Raw genomic sequence first — 20638 nt, 5'->3', positions numbered from 1 at the left:
ACACTGAAACACGTGTACATATACATATTACACATTATATAACACAAACACATCACTTGGGGAAAGGGTGAGTGCAGCAATGACAACAACAACAGTATATAGGATGATGATGTCGTAGAATCAGTGGGTTTCATTCACCAATGGTGACATCTACTATTAATATTACATGTCGTAGTAGTAGTAGTTGTTGTAACAGTAGTCTAGTTATGATAGTGGTAGTGACAATAGTAGTAAAGATGCTGGTCGTCACTACTAATTCAATTTATAACACTACTACTACCACACAATTACAAACAACTACTGTTACTACTACTATTGCGGTACTAACGGTCATATTAATAGTAGTATGTAGTGCTTGTACTATCATTATATTCAATATGTAGTAGTAGTTGTAGTAGTCACCAGATGACAATTGTTATAACCACCACTACTACCATCAATAGATTCAGTAGCAGTAAGCTTCAGATGCCATGTATTCATACTACTATAATGTAGTAGTAGTAGTAGTAGTAGTTGTAGTAGTAGAGCACCTTTCTTACAGACATTTTTTCTTTTTTTTTTTAGTGAAGGAGGTACTATTATGATGTCAATAATTTTGAACATCATAGATTCCTTTTTTGACTCCCTTATAAATGAGATCCTGTTCTCCAGAAGCTAGTTATTTATTTTATTCTATTATTGTTTTTGTTTTTGTTTTTTTTTCAAAGGGTTCCTGTAATGTTTTTCACTGTTAATACATGATACAGCTCCAGGTACCTCCACTATGTATACAGCTTCACTTCAGTGTTAATGCTTGTCTTAACAGATTATTTACTGGGTTCTTATGCTATGATTTTGTTGTTCTATATATGTGTTATGGCATTGAGAGGGTATTGAGTAGGCTATGTCATGTACAGTGTGACCCAGTGTTGAGTGAGTCCTGTGTAGCATGAATGTAGTGTGAAATGGGTTTATAGTAATGAGAGGTTATTTTGTATAACAGTGGTTCTTAACCATTTTTACCTATTTGTTTATTTTATTCAGGTGGACCCCACCCCCATAACCATTTGATGTTTGAAAACTAATTTTACATCACTCAGCAAGACATTTGTCAGCTGCTCTTCAGCTATCTACTTAAGGTTGTACATGGCTATGGTGCAGCCACACTTGGAATTTGCATCACCAGTCTGGAACCCCTATCTTGCTCAGGACACTGACCGCCTTGAAATTGTTCAGAGATGTGCAACCAAGTGAATACCCTCCATCAGGCATCTACCATACTCTGATCACCTAGCTTTCCTGGGCAGAGATACATTGAAGCTCCAACGTCTGGCAACTGATTTGGTAAACACCCACAAAATTATTTACCATAGTGCCAACAACCACCTTGAGCACCTTTTTGAGCTCCATGTGTCTAACACACGTGGGCACACCTACAAAGTCAGAAACCAGCACAGCTCTCATGACTCTCGGAAACATTTTTTCACACTCAGAGTTACTAACGCATGGAATAAACTACCTGCATCAATTGCTAGCTGTCAAAACATTGCATCCTTTAAAACTTCCATGCTTCCTGAAATTCACCAACACTACAACTGATATCCCACCCAACTCTATAAGCATGCACGCATGTATATCGTGACTCATACTGTTCACTTTCCTGACTTTTGTACATAATTCTTTGATGATTTGTAGTGCACCTGAGCACTATACATAATAATGTCCCACCTATTGCCAACTCACACCTGTTTCCAGGCAATGTAATATTTCCCCACAACCAAACATCATGTTCTGTCAAAGCAAAGAGACAGTAAAACACACACACACTGACAGGTTTCTCTCAAGTTTCCATCTACCAAATCCACTCACAAGGGTTTGGTCAGCCCAAGGCTATAGAAGACACTCTCGCCCAAGGTGCCACAAAGTGGGTCTGAACCAAAACAGTGTGGTTGAGAAGATGGCTACTTACCACACAACCTGACACCTATTAATCCCTTCTATAACAGTGTCTGTTAGTCTCACTGAGACCACCCTCTAATTTCTTAGCCTTTCTCATATTTTACCTCTCAGTCACAGGGACTCTGAAGCCTTCTAAGTTAAAAAGGTGACCTCACAAGTGCTAATGGTATGGAAGAAGCATCCAGTACCTTCAGTAAAGCAGATGGTGTTAGGAAAGGCATCCAACACTGGGGCAAGACATGATTCTCCAACCCATCAGATTCAATCAAACCATCTAACCCATGCCAGCATCATAGAAGGTGGTTGTAGAGTAATGAGAAGTGTGCGTGTGTGTGTGTATACACACACACACACACATATATATATATATATATATATATATATATATATATAGGTCATAGATGGGATTCAAATGGTCTTATAGAATACACTAAGTAAGTGCTCAAGAGATTTAAACTCGAGCAGGTATAGAAGTGAATGTAGAGAAAGCAAGTTAGATCAATATATAAAGTATATTAAATACCTGAAATACAAAAAATGTATATATGTATACATATAAAAGGGTCCAACTTACATAGAATATAAATGATATACAGAATGAAAGGGGTTGAGGAACAGTAATTCTCTCTATCATTTATATTCTGTGTAAGTATATACATTTTTGTATTACATGTATTATATATTTTATATATTGATCCAACTTGTTTATCTCTACATTTATTTTTTATATATGTGTGTGTGTGCGTGTGCGTGTGCGTGTGCGTGTGTGTGTGTGTGTGTGTGTGTAAATATAAGATCCAGGGATCAAGGAGTAGGAAGAAATCTAGCTTCATGCAATCTGTAGTAAATATTAAAAAAAAAGCAACAATCAGGAACAAAAGTGATTTATTGAGACTGAAGGTCATGGATTTTTTTAGGAATGGTAAGCTGAAAAAAGTTCTTTTTATATTTCACAGCAGGTGACCAAAGTTGCTGGGTGTGTGAATAAGAATGCAAGAGTTATGGAATGAAGTAGGTTAAGATCCAGGCTATGTATGTTTCATAGTGAGCGGAACCTCAGAAGTGGTAAAAATCCAAGTGAGGTGTATACCGCCAGCTACTCATCAGAATATCTTGATAAAATTAATGGTTACATTGTCATAAGGAAGATTCAATCAGAATATATATATGAGACATAAGTGGCCATGATGTTAAGCAGTTTGCTTTAGAACACGTTTACAGTTTGTTCCCATAGCATGGACAGTGTCAGCTGGTATTTTCTATAGTTGTGGGTCGACCAATGCCTTGTAGTTGAAATTTGGTAGATGGAAACTGAAAAAAGCCCATCATCTGTTTTCTTGTTGTTGAAAGAGGCAAGGTTGGCCTATCTCCACAAGTGGATGTTTTTGAGGTCAGTGTTCATGGAATCAGTGTGGATTTGGCATGCAGTGTCTAGGCTGTGAGAGAATAATGCATTGCTGGAGAATATTGGAGAGAAATGAAGAGTAATGTCATCAGTCTTAGGGTGAATGTTGTTAGATGTGACAGCAAGTAACAGCATTGATGAATAGAAAGGAGAGAGATAAAATGAAACTCTAAGGCACTACAAAGTTATCAATGAAGGACAGAGAACTTCTTCAATGCACCCAGCAACAACGTGATAGAAAACTACCAGGCATGCATGCATGCATGTGTGTATATATGTATTATGTATGTGTATATGTATGTATGTGTATATGTATGTGTGTATGTATGTGTGTGCCTGAGTGAGGGTGTATATTTGTGTATTCTTGTATTGATGTATGCATGCTAATTGTGATCAAATGTCACTACCATACAAGTGGTATCACTGGTTTACAATCTTCTAACAAAAAATGTCCATCCACCAAACTATTATTTGAAGGACTAGGAAAAATATTACCTTAATTTGGAAACAGGGTAAAGTTGGTGACAGGAAGAGCATTTGGGGAGAAAAATTTGCTTCAACAAGCTTTGTATAACCCATGCAAGTATAGAAATGTGGGACATCAGAACAATGACCACGCACACACACATCTATGTATGTATGTATTTCAATGGTGGTATGGTTCAGAAGTTCACTTTCCAGTCATGTGATTTCATGTTCAGTTTCATTGTGTAGCATCTTGGGTGAGTGTCTTTTACTACAGCCCCTGGCTGACCAAAGCCATGTAAGGGATTTGGTAGTTAGAAGCTGAAAGAACCCTGTTCTACATACATGTGTGTGTGTGCGTACATGTATTTCTTGACACTGCATAACAGTTAATGAGTATCACAGTCATATAAGTGGTGCTGCTCATTTTCAATCTTCCTTAAAATAATCCCACCATGAAGAAATATTACCTTGCTTGGTAACAAGGGAGAACTGACAAGGGGAAAAGCATCTGGCTGCCACAACAAATTTCATCTGACCCATGCGATTATAGAAAAATGGACATGAATCGATGACAACAATATTTCAATAGATAAAGAATCTATGTTATCTAAATTGCCCTTATTTATTTGCTTTTGAAATACATGCCACTGACCATTCTTAATTATTTCTCTCAGCTCATTTTTGTTTCATTTTTACAGATTACCTTCACCATGTGTTCTACTCCTTTTTGTATATACCTAAAGTAGGACATTTGCTGCATTGATGACGCCTATTCAGATAGAAACGTATCAATAGCTGTCTTCCTGTCTCCAGATAATCAAATTTTTCATGAATGATATGCTTCTAGAGATTATCTCCTCTTATCATTTGGAACTAGTACCAGTTATCACTAAGTAGTTGATCTAGCTTTTTTGGAAGATAAGATAATTACAATAACTCAAGAATTCATCTCATTTAATATACTCTTATTTGTCTTATACATCCTGAATAAATCATATGGTTTTAGAGAATTACATAAATTATATAACAAGAGCAGAAAATACATTAGCTCTGAACAGCTGGTGACTTTCAACAAAGTCAGACCCATAATGGAATATCATTCCCACATTTTATAACATGCTGTTGCAGACACAAACATACATTATTTTACATCAAATTCATTAGGAAGGTGAACTTTACACTATGACCCCTAACATAAATATGCAGTGTCTCTTCACAATGCTTTTTCTACTTACAACTCCTCCTCCTACAACAAGTTCTGTTCTTCAGAGTTAACTATCTCCACAACAGAAATCTCTTCCTTGCTACTCATTGTGTGTCCCTTCTCCCTTGGGAACCCTTAGAACCCTCAATACCCAATACTTTTTTCTTCAACCAACCCAATCTTTGGAATTTCCTTATCACTGCCAGGGATTGCATATCCTCCACCTCATGAAACAATATAAGATTACACATAGCATTAATTAATTCAACAAAGTGTTAATAGTCTATGTAGAATTAACAGTGGAAAGTGCAATATTGTCACTGTTAGACAAACATGGATTTATTCTCTTGAAGTTATAAGCCAGATATACATATATATATATATATATATATATATATATATATATATATATATATATATATATATATATTTGTCTGTAATGTATATATCATCATAATCAACATTTAATACCCATTTTCTGTGTTGGATGGTTTGACAGGAACTGGCAAGGCCAGGGGCCACACTAGGTTCCATAGCCTGTGTTAGCTTGGTTTCTACAGTTGGATGCCCTTCCTAATACCAACCACTTTACAGATGCACCGAGTGCTTCTTATATGGCACCATCACCAGTGCTTCTTACATCACACCAGCACCCATACTAATGCTTCTTACATGGTACCTTGCTTTTAAGATCTCAATTTTGCTGTGGTAGACAGTTTTCTTCAGTACAGCAATGCTATATATATATATATATATATATATATATATTATATGATTTTCATTCTGGCATGGGTTGGATAGGTGAACTCTACCCTCCTAGGACTTGGATGTAAATTTCATTTTTTAGCTTGATCTCCACAACTGATTGTCCTGGAGTGTGACTAAAGGAAGTTAACCCTTTAGCATTCAGATTACTCTGTCAAATGGAATTCTTATTTATTCACATTATTTTGAATTAATCATGCATTATCTTTTAGCTTTGATATTTCAATGGTGTGTTTGTATATTTTTAGAGTGATATTGCAGAGAGGTTTGAGAAGCCAGACCTAGCTGGTTTGAACACAAAACAGGTAGAATATTTGAGCTGCTAAAGGGTTAATAACAAAATAGCCAGTGAGAAGGTCTGACAAGGTCCCTAAAATATATACCTCAAAATGGTGAAGGGGCTAAGATGATAACTATAAGAGAGAGAGAGGTGGGGATGAAATGTTAGAGAGGGTCAGACAGTTATGCACTCATGTAGAGAGATAAAGAAGGAGGGAGATGAATAAATGAGTATGTTAAGAAATCAGCTGAAGAACAGAAGGCTTGGCCAATGGTTGTATTGGCCTAACTATATAGTGTAAATGAATGACATATATGAAGTGCAGGATGCTATAAGTTGATGGTGGAAGCTATTCATGGTAGAGGTGGGTCAGAAAAGAACTTGAGGGGTTGAATTAGATCAAAAGGTTGGTCCTCACTGATGTCATAACACAGACTTAACATACATGGAGAAATGCTGTATTATACAATCCATTCCAACCCATAGCAGCATGGAAGATAGACGTTTAAACAACATATATAAACATAATGTGTGTGTATGTGTGTATACACACACACACATATGGTACAGGCATGGCTGTATGGCTAAGAAACTTGCTTCACAACCTCATGGTTTCAGGTTCAATTCCACTGAACAGCACTTTCAGTGTCTTCACCTATAGCCACAAGCCAACCAATATTATGCGAGTGAGTTTGGTAGATGGAAACCACACAAAGCCAATCCTCTGTGTGTGTGTGTGTGTGTCTGTTTACATTGGTGCTACTCTAAAACTCACTGGTGGTGATATCATATTCTCTATCATGAGATCATCTATATGCTCTGTGCTTTGAAAGACAAACTAGAGCAAAACACTTTTATGTGAAAAACAGTTTAAGGATTATCAACAAGAAGGGGCTTCAGCTGTAAAAGAATATCTAAATAATGTCATCTCATTTATGGTGACATAAAAATGAACCAATGAACATTGTTTTGCAATCATTTTTCCATGGACTGGACTGGATTGGACTGGACTGGACTGGTTCATTGTTGCCTGGTATATCTTTATCGTGAGTCCCCACTCCTTGCAAATAAGCACTATGGCTAGACCTGTTGATGAGGTTACAGTGAAGATTTTATTATCAGATGAAGAGGATACCTGACACATCACTAACAACTGTAATAAAGTAGATCAGATTTTAAAAATCTTTTATGATACTTTAACATTAGACAAATTGCTTTCTTCATCTGGGACTTATGGATAATCAACTCCATATACATAACCTCATAGGGATTTTGTTGTCCCTTGCCCAAATTCCAGCAGCCTTCCTGAAACCATAACAAGCCACATCTTCTATAAATGAGGACCAGGTAGTAATTGGAAAATATAGAGAGTTAACATAGGTGTAGAGTCAATAGAGGTGTTAACTGTGATAGCAGTTGCTGAATAAGTTTACAGAACACAAAACAAGTAGCTACAGTTTATGTCAGCAAAAATCAGTACTGTTTTTAAAACATTGGACATGTTAGTGTTTTATAAAGAGAAAAAACAGAACCCTACTTCAAAGATTGCAAAACACAGCCTTCCAAATAAGTATTATTGAATTAAAGACTAAATATATTTTAATATACAACAAATTAAAAGGGTGGCTTATTAGCAATTAGAACCTAAAGGCAAAATTAATAGCGGTCACAAAAGTGACAGAGTGTGCTGACTAGCACCGCTTATGCTAAATTAAGAGTTAAATTAACTCCAAAGCCACTAAAGCACTTTACTTAATGACTGACTAAGAGAGGCAAGTCCCTAGCAGACATAGCCATATTGTGATTTCGAATTTTGGTGTAGACCACCTTTAAGTTCCAAGGATGTAAACTCTGACAAAGACACACACATACACATATATATATGACAGGTTTCTTTAAGTTTCTGTCTACCAAAGCCACTCACAAGGCTTTGGTTAGCCCAAATCTATAGTAGAAGACACCACACAGTGGGACTGAACCTGAAAGCATGTGGTTGAAAAGTCACACCTACATATATATATATATGTAACCATCCCTTCATGGATGCCTCTGATGAAAACCCAATATGGTTCAAAAATCAATTAATGTTATTCATCAATTTCGTTTTTGATATTTATAGGTGTAGGAGTGGCTGTGTGGTAAGTAGCTTGCTTACCAACCACATGGTTCTGGGTTCAGTTCCACTCCGTGGCACCTTCAGCAAGTGTCTTCTACAGACTTGGGCCAACCAAAGCCTTGTGAGTGGATTTGGTAGATGGAAACTGAAAGAAGCCCGTCGTGTGTATATATATATATATATATATATATATATATATATATATATGTATGTGTGTGTATATGTTTGTGTGTCTGCGTTTGTCTCAACATCGCTTGACAACCGATGCTGGTGCATTTACATCCCTGTAACCTAGTGGTTCAGCAAAAGAGATCGATTGAATAAGTACTAGGCTTACAAAGAATAAGCCCTGGGGTCGATTTGCTCGACTAAAGGCAGTGCTCCAGCATGGCCAGTCAAATGACTGAAACAAGTAAAAGAGTATATGCCACTTGCCTTCCACATTCCCATACCACTTCTCTTATCCATCCCATACCACTTCTATTATACTCACATTCCTGTATCTTGAAGGTACAGCCTGACATCTTCACTGCCATCCTCTTTCTTTTTCAACAGAGGTAACCATGTATCTCCCCTTAAAACTGCCTCCCACTGCCTCAGCTGAGGGGGTAGTGTCTTGCGAGTTACTACCAGTGCCACATAAAAAGCACCCAGTACACTCTGTAAAGTGGTTGACATTAGAAAAGGCATCCAGCTGTAGAAAACCATACAAAGCAAGCAGTCTTCTGGCTTGCTAGCTCCAGTTGAATATTTTATCAGTCCCCTTCCCACTTTATGTGTGTGTTTGCCAGGTTAAAAGCACCTGGCATTACGAAGAGCATCCAACTGTAGATGGTAAGCCAAATCAGACTGGAACCTGGTGCAGCTCTCCTTCTTGCTAGCTCTGGTCAAACTGTTCAACCCATGCCAGCATGGAAAATGGATGTTAAATGATGATTATATATATATTCAACTGCCTGCAATGTGCACATGAGTGTGTTTAGGACTAAAGGAAATCTTACTTTACTTGGAAAACAGGTAAGAGTTGGCATCTGGATGGAGAAAATCTGTCTCAACAAATTTTGTCTCAGTCACACAAACAAAACTATCTGAATGCTAAAATGATAACATGAATGTAAATTTGTGTGTATGTGTATAGGGCACAGGCCACTTTATGGCTACATAACCTTGGGTTCAGTTCCACCACATGGCATCCTGTGCCAGCTTAAAGTATTGTGAGAATATTTTGTAAACGGAAACTAAACGAAACCTGTTATCTATAACAGATGTATTTGTATTGCAAATATTTTGATCAAAGATCATATGCCGAAACCAAATCAGGTGCAGCCTGAAAGAATTAACCTGGCCATTGAGAAAAACACAAAAGACCATCAACATCACCTAAACTTATTTGTTGTGTGTGTGTTTGCTGCTCAATACTTAAGTGTATATGTACATGTTCGTGTCCTCTTGTCTTGATATCACATATCAATTGTAAACAATGACACCATCATACCAATGGTGTCGTTCATTTACAATCTTCCGTGAAAACAAGTAACTATGGTGTTGTTCACGTTCAAAGAAATATTCCTTCACTTGGAAATAGGTGAGGCTTGGCGGCTGGGAGTAAAAAATCTGCCTCAACGAATCTTTGTCTGGCCCATGCACAAGGATGGATATGAGGACACTAAAACGCCGATTTATATATATATATATATATATATATATATATATATATATATATATATACATACATACACAGACACACACACGAAGTTAACTTTTCTTTAAGTAGAGCCAAAATATTTTATTAGACAGATATACGAAGTAAATGAGCTCCAAGTATCGTTCAAAATATCTGATGGGTCGTTACAGGCGAAACTTCAACGTCAGATCTGTTTTGTATTTAAAATAACTTTGTGTGTGTACAAACAAATAAGAAATTACATTGTGTGTATGCATATTGTTAAGGTATGTTTTGTCATTAATGCCCTTGAGGAAAGCGTGACAATCAAATCTTCTCTGTAAATTTAAACGTCTGAAGCCTAAGAAATAAATGTTAAATATCACATATACGTGTATTGCAATATTAATGATACTGAATTAGTTTAAGTGAAATATCAACACACATAATAGGCCTTTATCCGTTCCATCTTGGCATTTGAACACCTTGGATTCATCTTTTTTTTTTTTTTTTTTTTTTTTTTTTTTTTTTTTTTTTGCAAACATTCAAGACAAGAATCCGGTTTGAGAATGGTAGCATCCCTTTCTTCAACCTGTCTCTGAGGTCAATGAAAAAATAATAAATACACTAGAAGGCAGGAGTTCAAAGCTTGCTACATCTATTGTGGTGTGCCTTCAAGCTAAGAGATTTACTTTACACTTCAGTGGTTAGTAACGACAGGAAATTCCAAGTGGAGCATAATTTGCTCAACGATTCTTATACAAATGTAAAAATTTGTAAATCCATTCAAACCATGACAGTGCGGAAAATTGAGAAAACAGAGAGAGAGAAACAGAATGTGAGAGGGGAGCAAGGAATATTGAAGGAGAGAATGTAAGAGAAAGAAGAGTATTTATATGTGGATTGGCGTACCTGTTTGAGTGGAGGAGGAATGCGAGGAGAGATGAAGTGAGAAGTAGGAAAAGACAGAATGTATGTCTATTAAAGTATGTTTTATGTGTGTGACGAAAGGTTAGAGAGCAAGACAAAGTGTGTGTGCATGTGTGTATAATGAGAAGTATGTGTGTGCAACTGCATATTAGAGGGAGAGAGCGTATGTATATACAAGTACATGAAAGGGAGTGAGGTAATGTGTGTGTACGTGGTTGTATGAGAGAGAGGAGAAAGACAGAGAAGTGGTTCAAAGGTTCTACGATATCTCCACATGACTGAGTTGGTGAAGTTGGCTGTGGGAGAGAGAGAGAGAGAGATGAAAGAAGAGAAGGGAGGAGGAGAACAGGCTACTTACTACTGTGTCACTATTGTTGCTACTGAAGTATGTGATCGTCTAGTGATACAAGCAGTAAGCAATAAGGTATAATGCGACCCTAAAGCAGGAGATAGGGAGGGAGAGAAACGCTGACCAGCACATAGCTACACTGCCTGCCCTCCTTTCACCACATACTACTATTAAAAAGCAAAGGAGATCAGGCTAAATGTACCAGTATCTTTAATCTTTCTCAAACATTGTCTACTTCGTTTGAGGAAGAGATTACACAAACTCGATGTCAGGTAATAATACAAATAATTCGAACTGTCGAGTAAGTTTTATGTCGTGAGGAAGAAGAGAAATTTAATGTTTCAAGGTAGAAGCCATTCGTTGAAGAGATAAAACTGTCAACTGGTGTTGAGAAATAAATTCTGTATGAATTATTTGTATTTGTACCGATGCCAAGCATCACTAATTCCCTCAGATTCTAAGGTATACTGTATATGCGACAGTCGGTCTGCACCTATATATATATATATATATATATATATATATATGGTTATATATGAATGTATGAATGCGTGCATGTAAGGTATTCTTCCTGCATGTGTATCTGCACTTGAGTATATGTATACAGGATTAAAATACAAAATGTGTGCCAGTGTAAAGTACACTGCATGCGCGTGTATGTTGCTTACACCCGACTGTGTTTGTTATGTAGGTCTATGTTGAGATAGATTTAGGTTCTTTTCTCTTTTATGATACACAACTAAGTGTTGCAGGGAAGCCAACAATTTGCATTCGATTCACAGCTGTAGCTATCACATTTTTACTTGTATCTGACTTCCATGTAAGCTATTGGAAAAAGCATAAACATCACAAGTTCCCATTTCCTTCTACAGATGTCAGGTTACTTGATTATAATTCGGCATATCACTAGATTTCGGTTGAAGTCAGACTAGCATGGACGTAACCCTTCTTGGCTCCGCAATCAATAAAAATCTTAAAATGAAGCTATATACTTTTTTTCTTTATGAAGATACACTTAGATTTCATTGAGGTAGGTTTAAACATGTTTCTCTACAAGCAGGTCTTTGTTTCAAATTAACGATGAATCCTTTTAAATTGCATTAGTCGATTTACACTGTCCAAAGATTCGGGGACAAGAGTGACTAGTGTGACACATTTTTATTCAATGAGTTTCGCTATGCCTCACAGAACACACTCGGGAAACGGAAGTCTGTGAAGTACCCAGTTGAACTGTAGTGAAAGAGATAGATAGATAAATGTCTCCGGTAGTCAGGATTGGAAATGTTTCATCACTTGGTAAAAAAGGATTTTGGCGAAGGTAAAGAAACACGCACACCACCCGTTTTCGGAGGTTAGGGTTACGCCGAAAACGGGTGCTGTGCGTATTCTTTACCTCCGCCAGGATTTTTAGGAAAAACCAGCTGTTGCCTATGCAGAAAGTTTTTCTTTTTTACACCACAGATGTTGTCCAAGAAGAAAGGAAAGAACCAATACAGCTTGGCATCAGTGCTGTCGCAGGCGAACTGAGAAAATAGGGACAGAACAAATACCACAAGGTATCCTAGAAATGATGGTCTAAATCAAATAGCGGCACTATGTCGATATATACTTATATACATGTATATAGACGCGCATACGTGTACATATAATGACAGATTCCTAAATGTACACAACACGTATACACAACTAACATACACACGACATGCATTCATCACGTATCGGTATGTAGAGTGGCAAAAAGGAGGACAGGAGTTTTAATAAAGTGAAAAGGGGTTGATTCGTGGGGGGTATGGGGGTGTGACGTCCGGAGAAGGTGTGGCACAATGATATAAATGTGTCTATATATATATACGTATTTAAGATAACAAGGCAACCATGCACGTATATGTGTGTGTAAAATGTGTACGTTATACATGCATGTTCTGAAAATGTATATTTGTGAGTATTTATGCAGAAAACGAACACGTATGTGAATCTGAAAGCAAAATGAATATCTAGGCAAAGTAAGCGTATATATAAGTGTCAATGTATGTAAATATGAATATATATATATATATATATATATATATAAGCAGATGCGTGCATATAAAAATGCTAAAGTGTCTGTGTGTAGACGTGTGTGCGTACCTCAAAATACGTATACAAGAATATATAGATACGTGATATGTGAATTTACAATTTAGTGTGCATTATTGTAAACATTTAAATAAATATAAGTTATATATATATATATATATATGTGTGTGTGTGTGTGTGTGTGTGTTTGCATAACAGAATAAACAAATAGGTGTGTGAGGGGTTATATTGGATAATACATGTTGAATCGTAATAAACAAATAGAGGTATGTATAAATGTGTGTGTATAATCTATAAATGTGCGAATGCAGTTCATAATAAACAAAAATGTGTACATACATCGATATATAAATATTGTATATTATTAATAATAATAATAATTAATATGTAAATGTATGCATAAAAACTGAGTAAATACATTTGAAAAGGAAAATGTTTTGTGGAAGTAAATTACACGAAATTTTTTTTTGTTTTTTTCTTTCAATAAAAGATACCTTTAACCAGCAATAGGTGAGAGGGTATAATAATAATAATAATCCCGTTGGTTGTAGTAAAACTGCTGGTAAGAAGACATGGGGAGGAGAAGGTAAATATGAACGTAGTTAATAATTTGGCTGAAATGTCCAGGAATACTGACCTTGCTTGCGTACGGGCATGTTGTTCCTCAATTATAGTTAGATCCGTCCACACTAACTGCTTCCCTTAATTAGTAATACTAGCAGAGGTGGTGGCGGCGGTGGCGTTCAAAGGTTTTTTTTTTCTTTCCTTCTTTTTATATTTTTGCCAACGATCAGCGAAATATCTATATGTTAAGGGGTGAGTATATACATATAGATAGATGTATATATATATATAGATTGATATATATATGTATGTGAGAGTGGTGTGTGATATGTACAGAAGCTCCGGTTTGAGGTTTGTAATCCTTGTAGTGGTGACGGTGGTGGTAGTAATAGTCGCAGTCTCGTTGAAGCGGGTCGAAGGTAGGTTTGGTGACACCAAGACAACGGAGTAGCAGGAAAGAGAGGGAACAGGCAGAGGAAGAGAAAAATAGAAAGATAAAGAGATATAGAAAGGAAGGGAGGTGGAATGTAATAGAGGGGAAAAGCAACTTAGAGAGGGAGGAGGGAATTAAAAGGGGAAATAAAGAGCAGAAGACATTTACACATAATATATAGAGAGAGAGAGACAGACAGACAGATAGATACATGGAATAATATATTGATATAGAAAGAAAAATATGTCGTGATACACACACACGGTGTGTAAGACTGAGTGAGAGAAAGAAAATGAAAGATAAAAAGCGAAACAAGATAATGGGAGGGAAGACGGATAGAAAGAGAAAGAGGAGTGAAAGAAGGAAAGTTTGAGTGAAGTAACAGATTGTGTTTAGATGTGAAAAAGTGAAATTTGGGGTATGGGGACAGAAGAATTAAAGGTGGGAAAAGGATAACCTATCACTGCAAGGAACATCTAGTAAACTGTTGTGTATATATATATATATATATATTGTGTTGTTCGTACGAACAAAAATGACACTAACAGACTGTTATATTTATTGTATATTCTTCGTTTACAACTTGTGAACAGGATCAGTTCAAAATTGAAACAAATTACACTGTAAAATATGTTATCCGATCAAGAGCAGATACCGATACACAACCCCCACCACATACTGACTTTTGTTCCTTTCTCGCCTTCTTTTACCTTATTATCAATGGTTATATAAATCTACCTACCTATGTATTAAAATATCGGCATAACTACATCTATATACCCATCAATTTATTTATTCAAATGTATGTATAACAACAGATACATTTATTTATGTCTACCCGTATATCTCTCAATCATCTGCCCATTCATTCATTAATCCAGGCCTCGTTTCCTTATTCATACAATATTTCACTTGATTTTCCTTCTTTAAACTATTTATACACACATATATCTGTATACAATGACACAATACCAGAAAATATATACGCTTTCTTTAATGAAATGTTTTGATTTCTTCGAAAGAAAAATAAATTTAACAAAATATTGTTTGGTGACATAAAGCTCAAGATTTACACCTTTGAAAGTTATAGTTGTTTAATTGTGAACAGCATTTAATTAGCAATAACAATAATTATAATATTTAACAAACATCGATGCTCTCCATATAAAGTGGACATCGCAAAGTGAAAATGCGGTCAAAACGTTATAATTTTTAGCGACGTAGGAGGCCAAGTTGCGTATTCGAGTATATCGGTCTGTCTCTCTCTCTCCCTCGCTATTGCACGCACACACTCGTGTGTTTGTGTGTATATATATATATATATATATATATTATATATATATATATATAATATATATACATATATATAATATATATACATATATATAATATAATATATATATATTTATTTATATATATGTATATAAACAGAGCCACACATAAATGTATATATAAATGTATGTATGTGCAATGTGATTGTCTTGTCGCAGTATGGCATTGACCGCATTAGAAAGAAAGTGTGGTGTTGTGTAAGGAAGGGGTAATGCGTGTTTTTGTTGATAGAAGCGGCCTCAAGTAATAGGCCAAAACATGGCGCCATGCAGTAACTATAATGTCGGTTATCACGTGGTCGTTCTCTCTCTCACGCTCACTCTCTCTTTCTCCCTCCCTGTCTCTCTTTTTCTGTCTTCCTCTCACACATACACACTTAAATATTGTCGCTGACAAAAGTAGCTGAAGTGATGACTACATAGAGAGAGACAGATCGATTAATAAAAGCAGACAGCACATAGATTGCGATGGAGCTGCTATGTGGTCGATCGTCATGCTAGTAACATCAGTCAAGTCTCTCTCAAATGTCATCCAACCCTGTTTTGAAAAGGCACGTGAGATAATGTACTCCTAGATATAAAAAATGGTGTGATGGTCATAGGAGGAACGTCTTGTGTCTTCTCAAACTGATCTGACCTGAACTTAACAAGGAATGAAAGAAACAGGTTATTGAAAATTATGGAATAGGGATAGGAATGAATAATGGTTAAGAAAATTACGCCCTTGTGTATGTCTAAGAGTGAGTATGTGTTAAGAAAAAGGGATTCAATATTTAGTCCTTTAACGATGTGGAGCAGCTTTATATTTTAATTCATGTACATTCATTCTCTGAGACATGTTATGAGAGTGCATATATTACACTTAGTTTTCGCTGTTCTGTTTTTTTTTTTTTGTTCTTTTTTCTCTTGTGTTCGATTTATTTTACAAATAACAAGCAATACCATATTACTATAAATCAGATGTGTATGACCTCACTTTCTCCACTTATGATTGTATATGTAACACATGATACTTTGAGAATTCAATGTCTGGATAGTTAATTCAATACATATAGTAGATGTAGATATAATTAGGACGCAGTGACATGAAACTTGAGTCACGAGACAGAATTCAATTCATATATGTGTGTATGTTTAATTATTTCAAGTCTTCCTGCACGGAAGGAAGTGGTTTCTATCAAAGATATAAAACTCCATTGTTGGAAAGTAGAGAACAAAAATAAATCATCACATTGAACTTGAAAAGTTTTGCATACAGATTGTATTTGTAATGTGCATGTTAGCTTGTTGGTTTCTTTTTTCTGAAAACCCTAACTTTTCCAAACTGTCACTTAGACGTGTGTATGCGCAATCACAGATACACATACATGATGGAAGTTTGCTCAGTAATAAGTATGACCCTTGTTTGTTAATGAGCTGCAACATGAAGCTGATAATCTGCAGCTTTTATCAAAACTTACATAAATATCTCTTCTTAGTTAAATGCAATGCAAAATCATGACATTTGCATTATATACAGATATGAGTGTATTTCTTCAGACCTTCAATAGAAACAACGTTTATTAGATATTTGTTCTTTCAGGTATCAAAGATTATTAGGTTGATTTTGTTCGAATATTGTTAAATAGCAAAAAGTTTGAACATTTGGAGGGTCTGCTGTTACCTAAGGGATTCCTTTTTTTGCATTTCATTTCAGTGTTGTGTGTTTATGCAGTTGGAAATATATGGATGCACTGAATATATTATTTTTTCCATATAATCTCTGCAGTGCATACATTATTTTTCTTCAGTAGCCCTACCAATTGCAATTATTTCTAGTTTTTTTTTTTTCTTCAGATCAGATTTATAACAGTCCTTCAGTCTTAATTTTGGTGTGTCAGGTCTTTTCTCAGAACATTGTTCTGCATAGAATAGGTACTTTGGAATTCTCCTATCTTCCATACAAATTGTATGGCCTGCTTACCTCAGTTTGCTATGTCACAAGAGAGCCCCTATGCTTACAACATTTGCTAACTCCAAGGATTCAACATTACTCACATTGTGTCCCCAAGATTTATCAAAGATGCTTTTAGTGAAAACACTCTAACTGTTTGGCATGTGTCCAATATAATGACCATGTTTCACAACTATGTGACAAACAAAATACACATTTCAAAATTAGACATCTTTTTTTTTCATATATCCTGTGGACTATTGTGAAGACTAATTTTTCTAAAAGTTACCCATGAGTTCTGATATCTGTTTGCATTATTGCTATCAAGAGTTCCACTCCTGTTTGACAAGATATTTGAAAGAAAATATGACTTCAAAGTTTTACCATACATGTGTGTTTATTATATTCTTTCAGTTGTTATAGTCATTGGACTGTGAACATGCTGGAGCACCACCTTAAATGGTTTAGTCAAACAAATCAACCTCAGTTGTCAAACAGTATAGATACAAACACAAAAACATAAAACACATAAATACATACATACCATTATATTATGGTCTATATAGATAGACAGACAGAGCTGATATCAAACTTGGTAATACTTTCAATTGTACTGGATCATTTATATAAATAAATATATATTAACTCTTTAGTTGGGTTATGTAATATGTATTGAGTATTACTTTGAATTTGTCCATAGATAATTAATATTAAGGTGAGACACAGTTGCCTTAAAAAAAAATTCTCTGCTTTTATATCTAGTATAAACACAAGAAGCTCAAAAAACTCTTTTCTTCTATGTAATTGCAACAATCCTGAAATTTGGCAGCTAAACTGCATGTTTTTTTTTCAACAATGAAATAGAAAGATATATAAGGCTTACTGAAAATCCTTTTTATAAGTAATTCTCACTTTTTAAATTAACTATAATACATCCTGTGATACAGGATGTATTAATTCAACAATGAGAGTCACAGAAAAGTGTCAAGAAGACTGTTAATTTTGACAATAGTTGAGAAATCAATGATAAGGCATCATTTAAATGATTTTTGTCTTTTATTGCTACAACCTGACCTCTCCTCCACAATGAGTAATTCAGTTCTATGTCTTCATTGAGCAGGTATCACTTGTCTTATGAGTAAGCATTCATCCAGAGAATATCTAGAGTAGGTTTGACATCTGAAGTTAATTTAGTGAAGGATGTAAAATGTTGAATCTTCAAGTAAGAAAAAATATCGATGTAAGAAGAGCCTCGGAGTCACTAAACTTAAATTGTTTCTAAAATAAAATGTTTATATATAAGAAACTCTAAGTGTTACATGGGAGCAGAGGCTAATAATGGTTTCAAAATTTTTGGTACACGGTCAACCATTTCAGGGTAGGGAAGTAAGTCGATTACATTAAGTACCAGTTGGGCACTGGTACTTATTTTATTGACCCTGAAAGGATGAATGGCAAAATCAATCTCAGCAGAATTTGAACTCAGAATGTCAATATGGATGAAACACCTCTAAGCATTTTGCTTGACATGCTAACAATTCTGCCAGCTTGATGCTTTGTTGTGTGAAATTAATAATAGTTTCAAATTTTGGCACAAGACCATCAATTTTGAGAGAGGGAGTAAGTCAAATGCATCAATCCCAGTACTCCTCAACTGGTACTCATTTTATCAACCCTAAAAGCATGGATGACCTCAGTGGAATTTGAACCCAGAATATAAAAGACGGACAAAATGCCACTAAGCATTTTGCCTGGTATGCTAACGATTCTGTCAAGTTGCCAGCTTATTGTGTGTAACTAATAATAATTGTTGTTTGTACAACTGTTTAGCATATTGAATATTAGTTTCATAAATTTCTGTAAAAGTGAAACTAAGCTGTGTTGATGTTATCGGCATTGTCTTTTAATGGTCTTTAATGAATAAACCATTCCATTCGGCAACACAACTAGGATTCCATTATCAGTTAAAGCTTTCATTGCATTATGGTTAACAGCAATAATAATGACTACACAAGACAAAGGATGTTCCAGTAAAGTTGAAGAAATTGAAAAAGTTGAACATTGATTTATTACCTGGTGTACACACCTGAGAAAACGACCATATTTTCTCACTCTTCTGACATGTGTCATCTCTTGCTATAAAATAAATTTGCTTTTGATTTTTGTTCTTTATTTTTATCAATAGGATTTTCGTTTTTTCTTTTATTTTTCTTTTATTCACTTTATCAACAGAAACAACCCAAAACACAGTTTTACTGCAAATGATCACGAGATACTTGAACATCCATATGTCTAGAAAGAAGTACATTGAAGAATGTGTTTTACTTACAATTGGTGATACATCAGCCACAGATATAATTGCCCACCACTACCACCACAACCACCACCACCACACTAGTATTGACAACGTGCAAGGGAGTGATAGAATCACATGCTGTAAGGTTCTGGGAAAGGTATCTGCTTCCAGTCCTGAGGATAAACCACAGGACTTTAGCAATTAAAAATGAGAAACATCCTCATCAGGAACCTGATATTAATAGGATTATATTCCTGTTATGAGTAATGAAACGAGTTATTAATAGGTTAAAAAACAGGTGTAGGCATGATATATAGTCACAAGTGTGGTTGTGTAGTAAGAAGCTTGCTTCCCAACCACATAGTTCAGGGTTCAATCCCACTGTGTGATACCATGGGTAAGTAGTATAACTTCAGACTGACTAAAGTCTTGTGAATTGATTTGGTAGACGGAAACTGAAAGAAGCTCTTTGTATATTTGTATAACATACATATACATACATATACATATATATATATATATATATATATATATATATATATGTATATGTATGTATGTATATCTATCTATCTATCTATCTATATATATATGTATACATACATACATATAGATAGATAGCTACATAAATATAATCATATATATGTATCGCAAAAGAAGTTCATATTTTATGTCCTCGTACTTTGTATTTTTTGTTGTTTACATTTTGTGACGTCCTGTGCCCACATATGCATACGTATACATGTAAGTATGTACATATACGTATGCATATATATATATTATTTATATTATTATATGACTGACCGCCACGCATCCTTTTCCAAGTAAGTTTTATCTTAATAACTCTGATCCGACTCTCTACTCTTTCATTTTTTTCACTCTTCCATTCT

The 20638-nt window shown here is 35.3% G+C and overlaps 1 protein-coding gene and 1 long non-coding RNA gene across 2 annotated transcripts in view; one reads left to right on the top strand and one right to left on the bottom strand.

Annotated features, from left to right (window-relative positions):
• Positions 1 to 4467, top strand: part of LOC128250037 (uncharacterized) — a 5014-nt gene extending 547 nt beyond the window's left edge. Inside the window, exon 2 of the long non-coding RNA XR_008266157.2 lies at positions 1024 to 4467. This is a non-coding gene — a long non-coding RNA (uncharacterized LOC128250037). The remainder of the gene's footprint in view (positions 1 to 1023) is intronic.
• Positions 1 to 14679, bottom strand: part of LOC106876507 (disks large homolog 1) — a 750485-nt gene extending 735806 nt beyond the window's left edge. Inside the window, exon 1 of the mRNA XM_089366712.1 lies at positions 13832 to 14679. Coding sequence (XP_089222838.1) covers positions 13832 to 13850 — 19 coding nt within the window. The 5' untranslated portion in view covers positions 13851 to 14679. The remainder of the gene's footprint in view (positions 1 to 13831) is intronic.
• Between the last annotated feature and the right edge of the window lie 5959 nt (positions 14680 to 20638).

Source organism: Octopus bimaculoides, chromosome 19 (assembly GCF_046866305.1).
Source record: "Octopus bimaculoides isolate indiv1 chromosome 19, ASM4686630v1, whole genome shotgun sequence".
NCBI lineage: Eukaryota > Metazoa > Mollusca > Cephalopoda > Octopoda > Octopodidae > Octopus > Octopus bimaculoides.
This window is presented reverse-complemented; position numbering and strand designations above follow the sequence as displayed.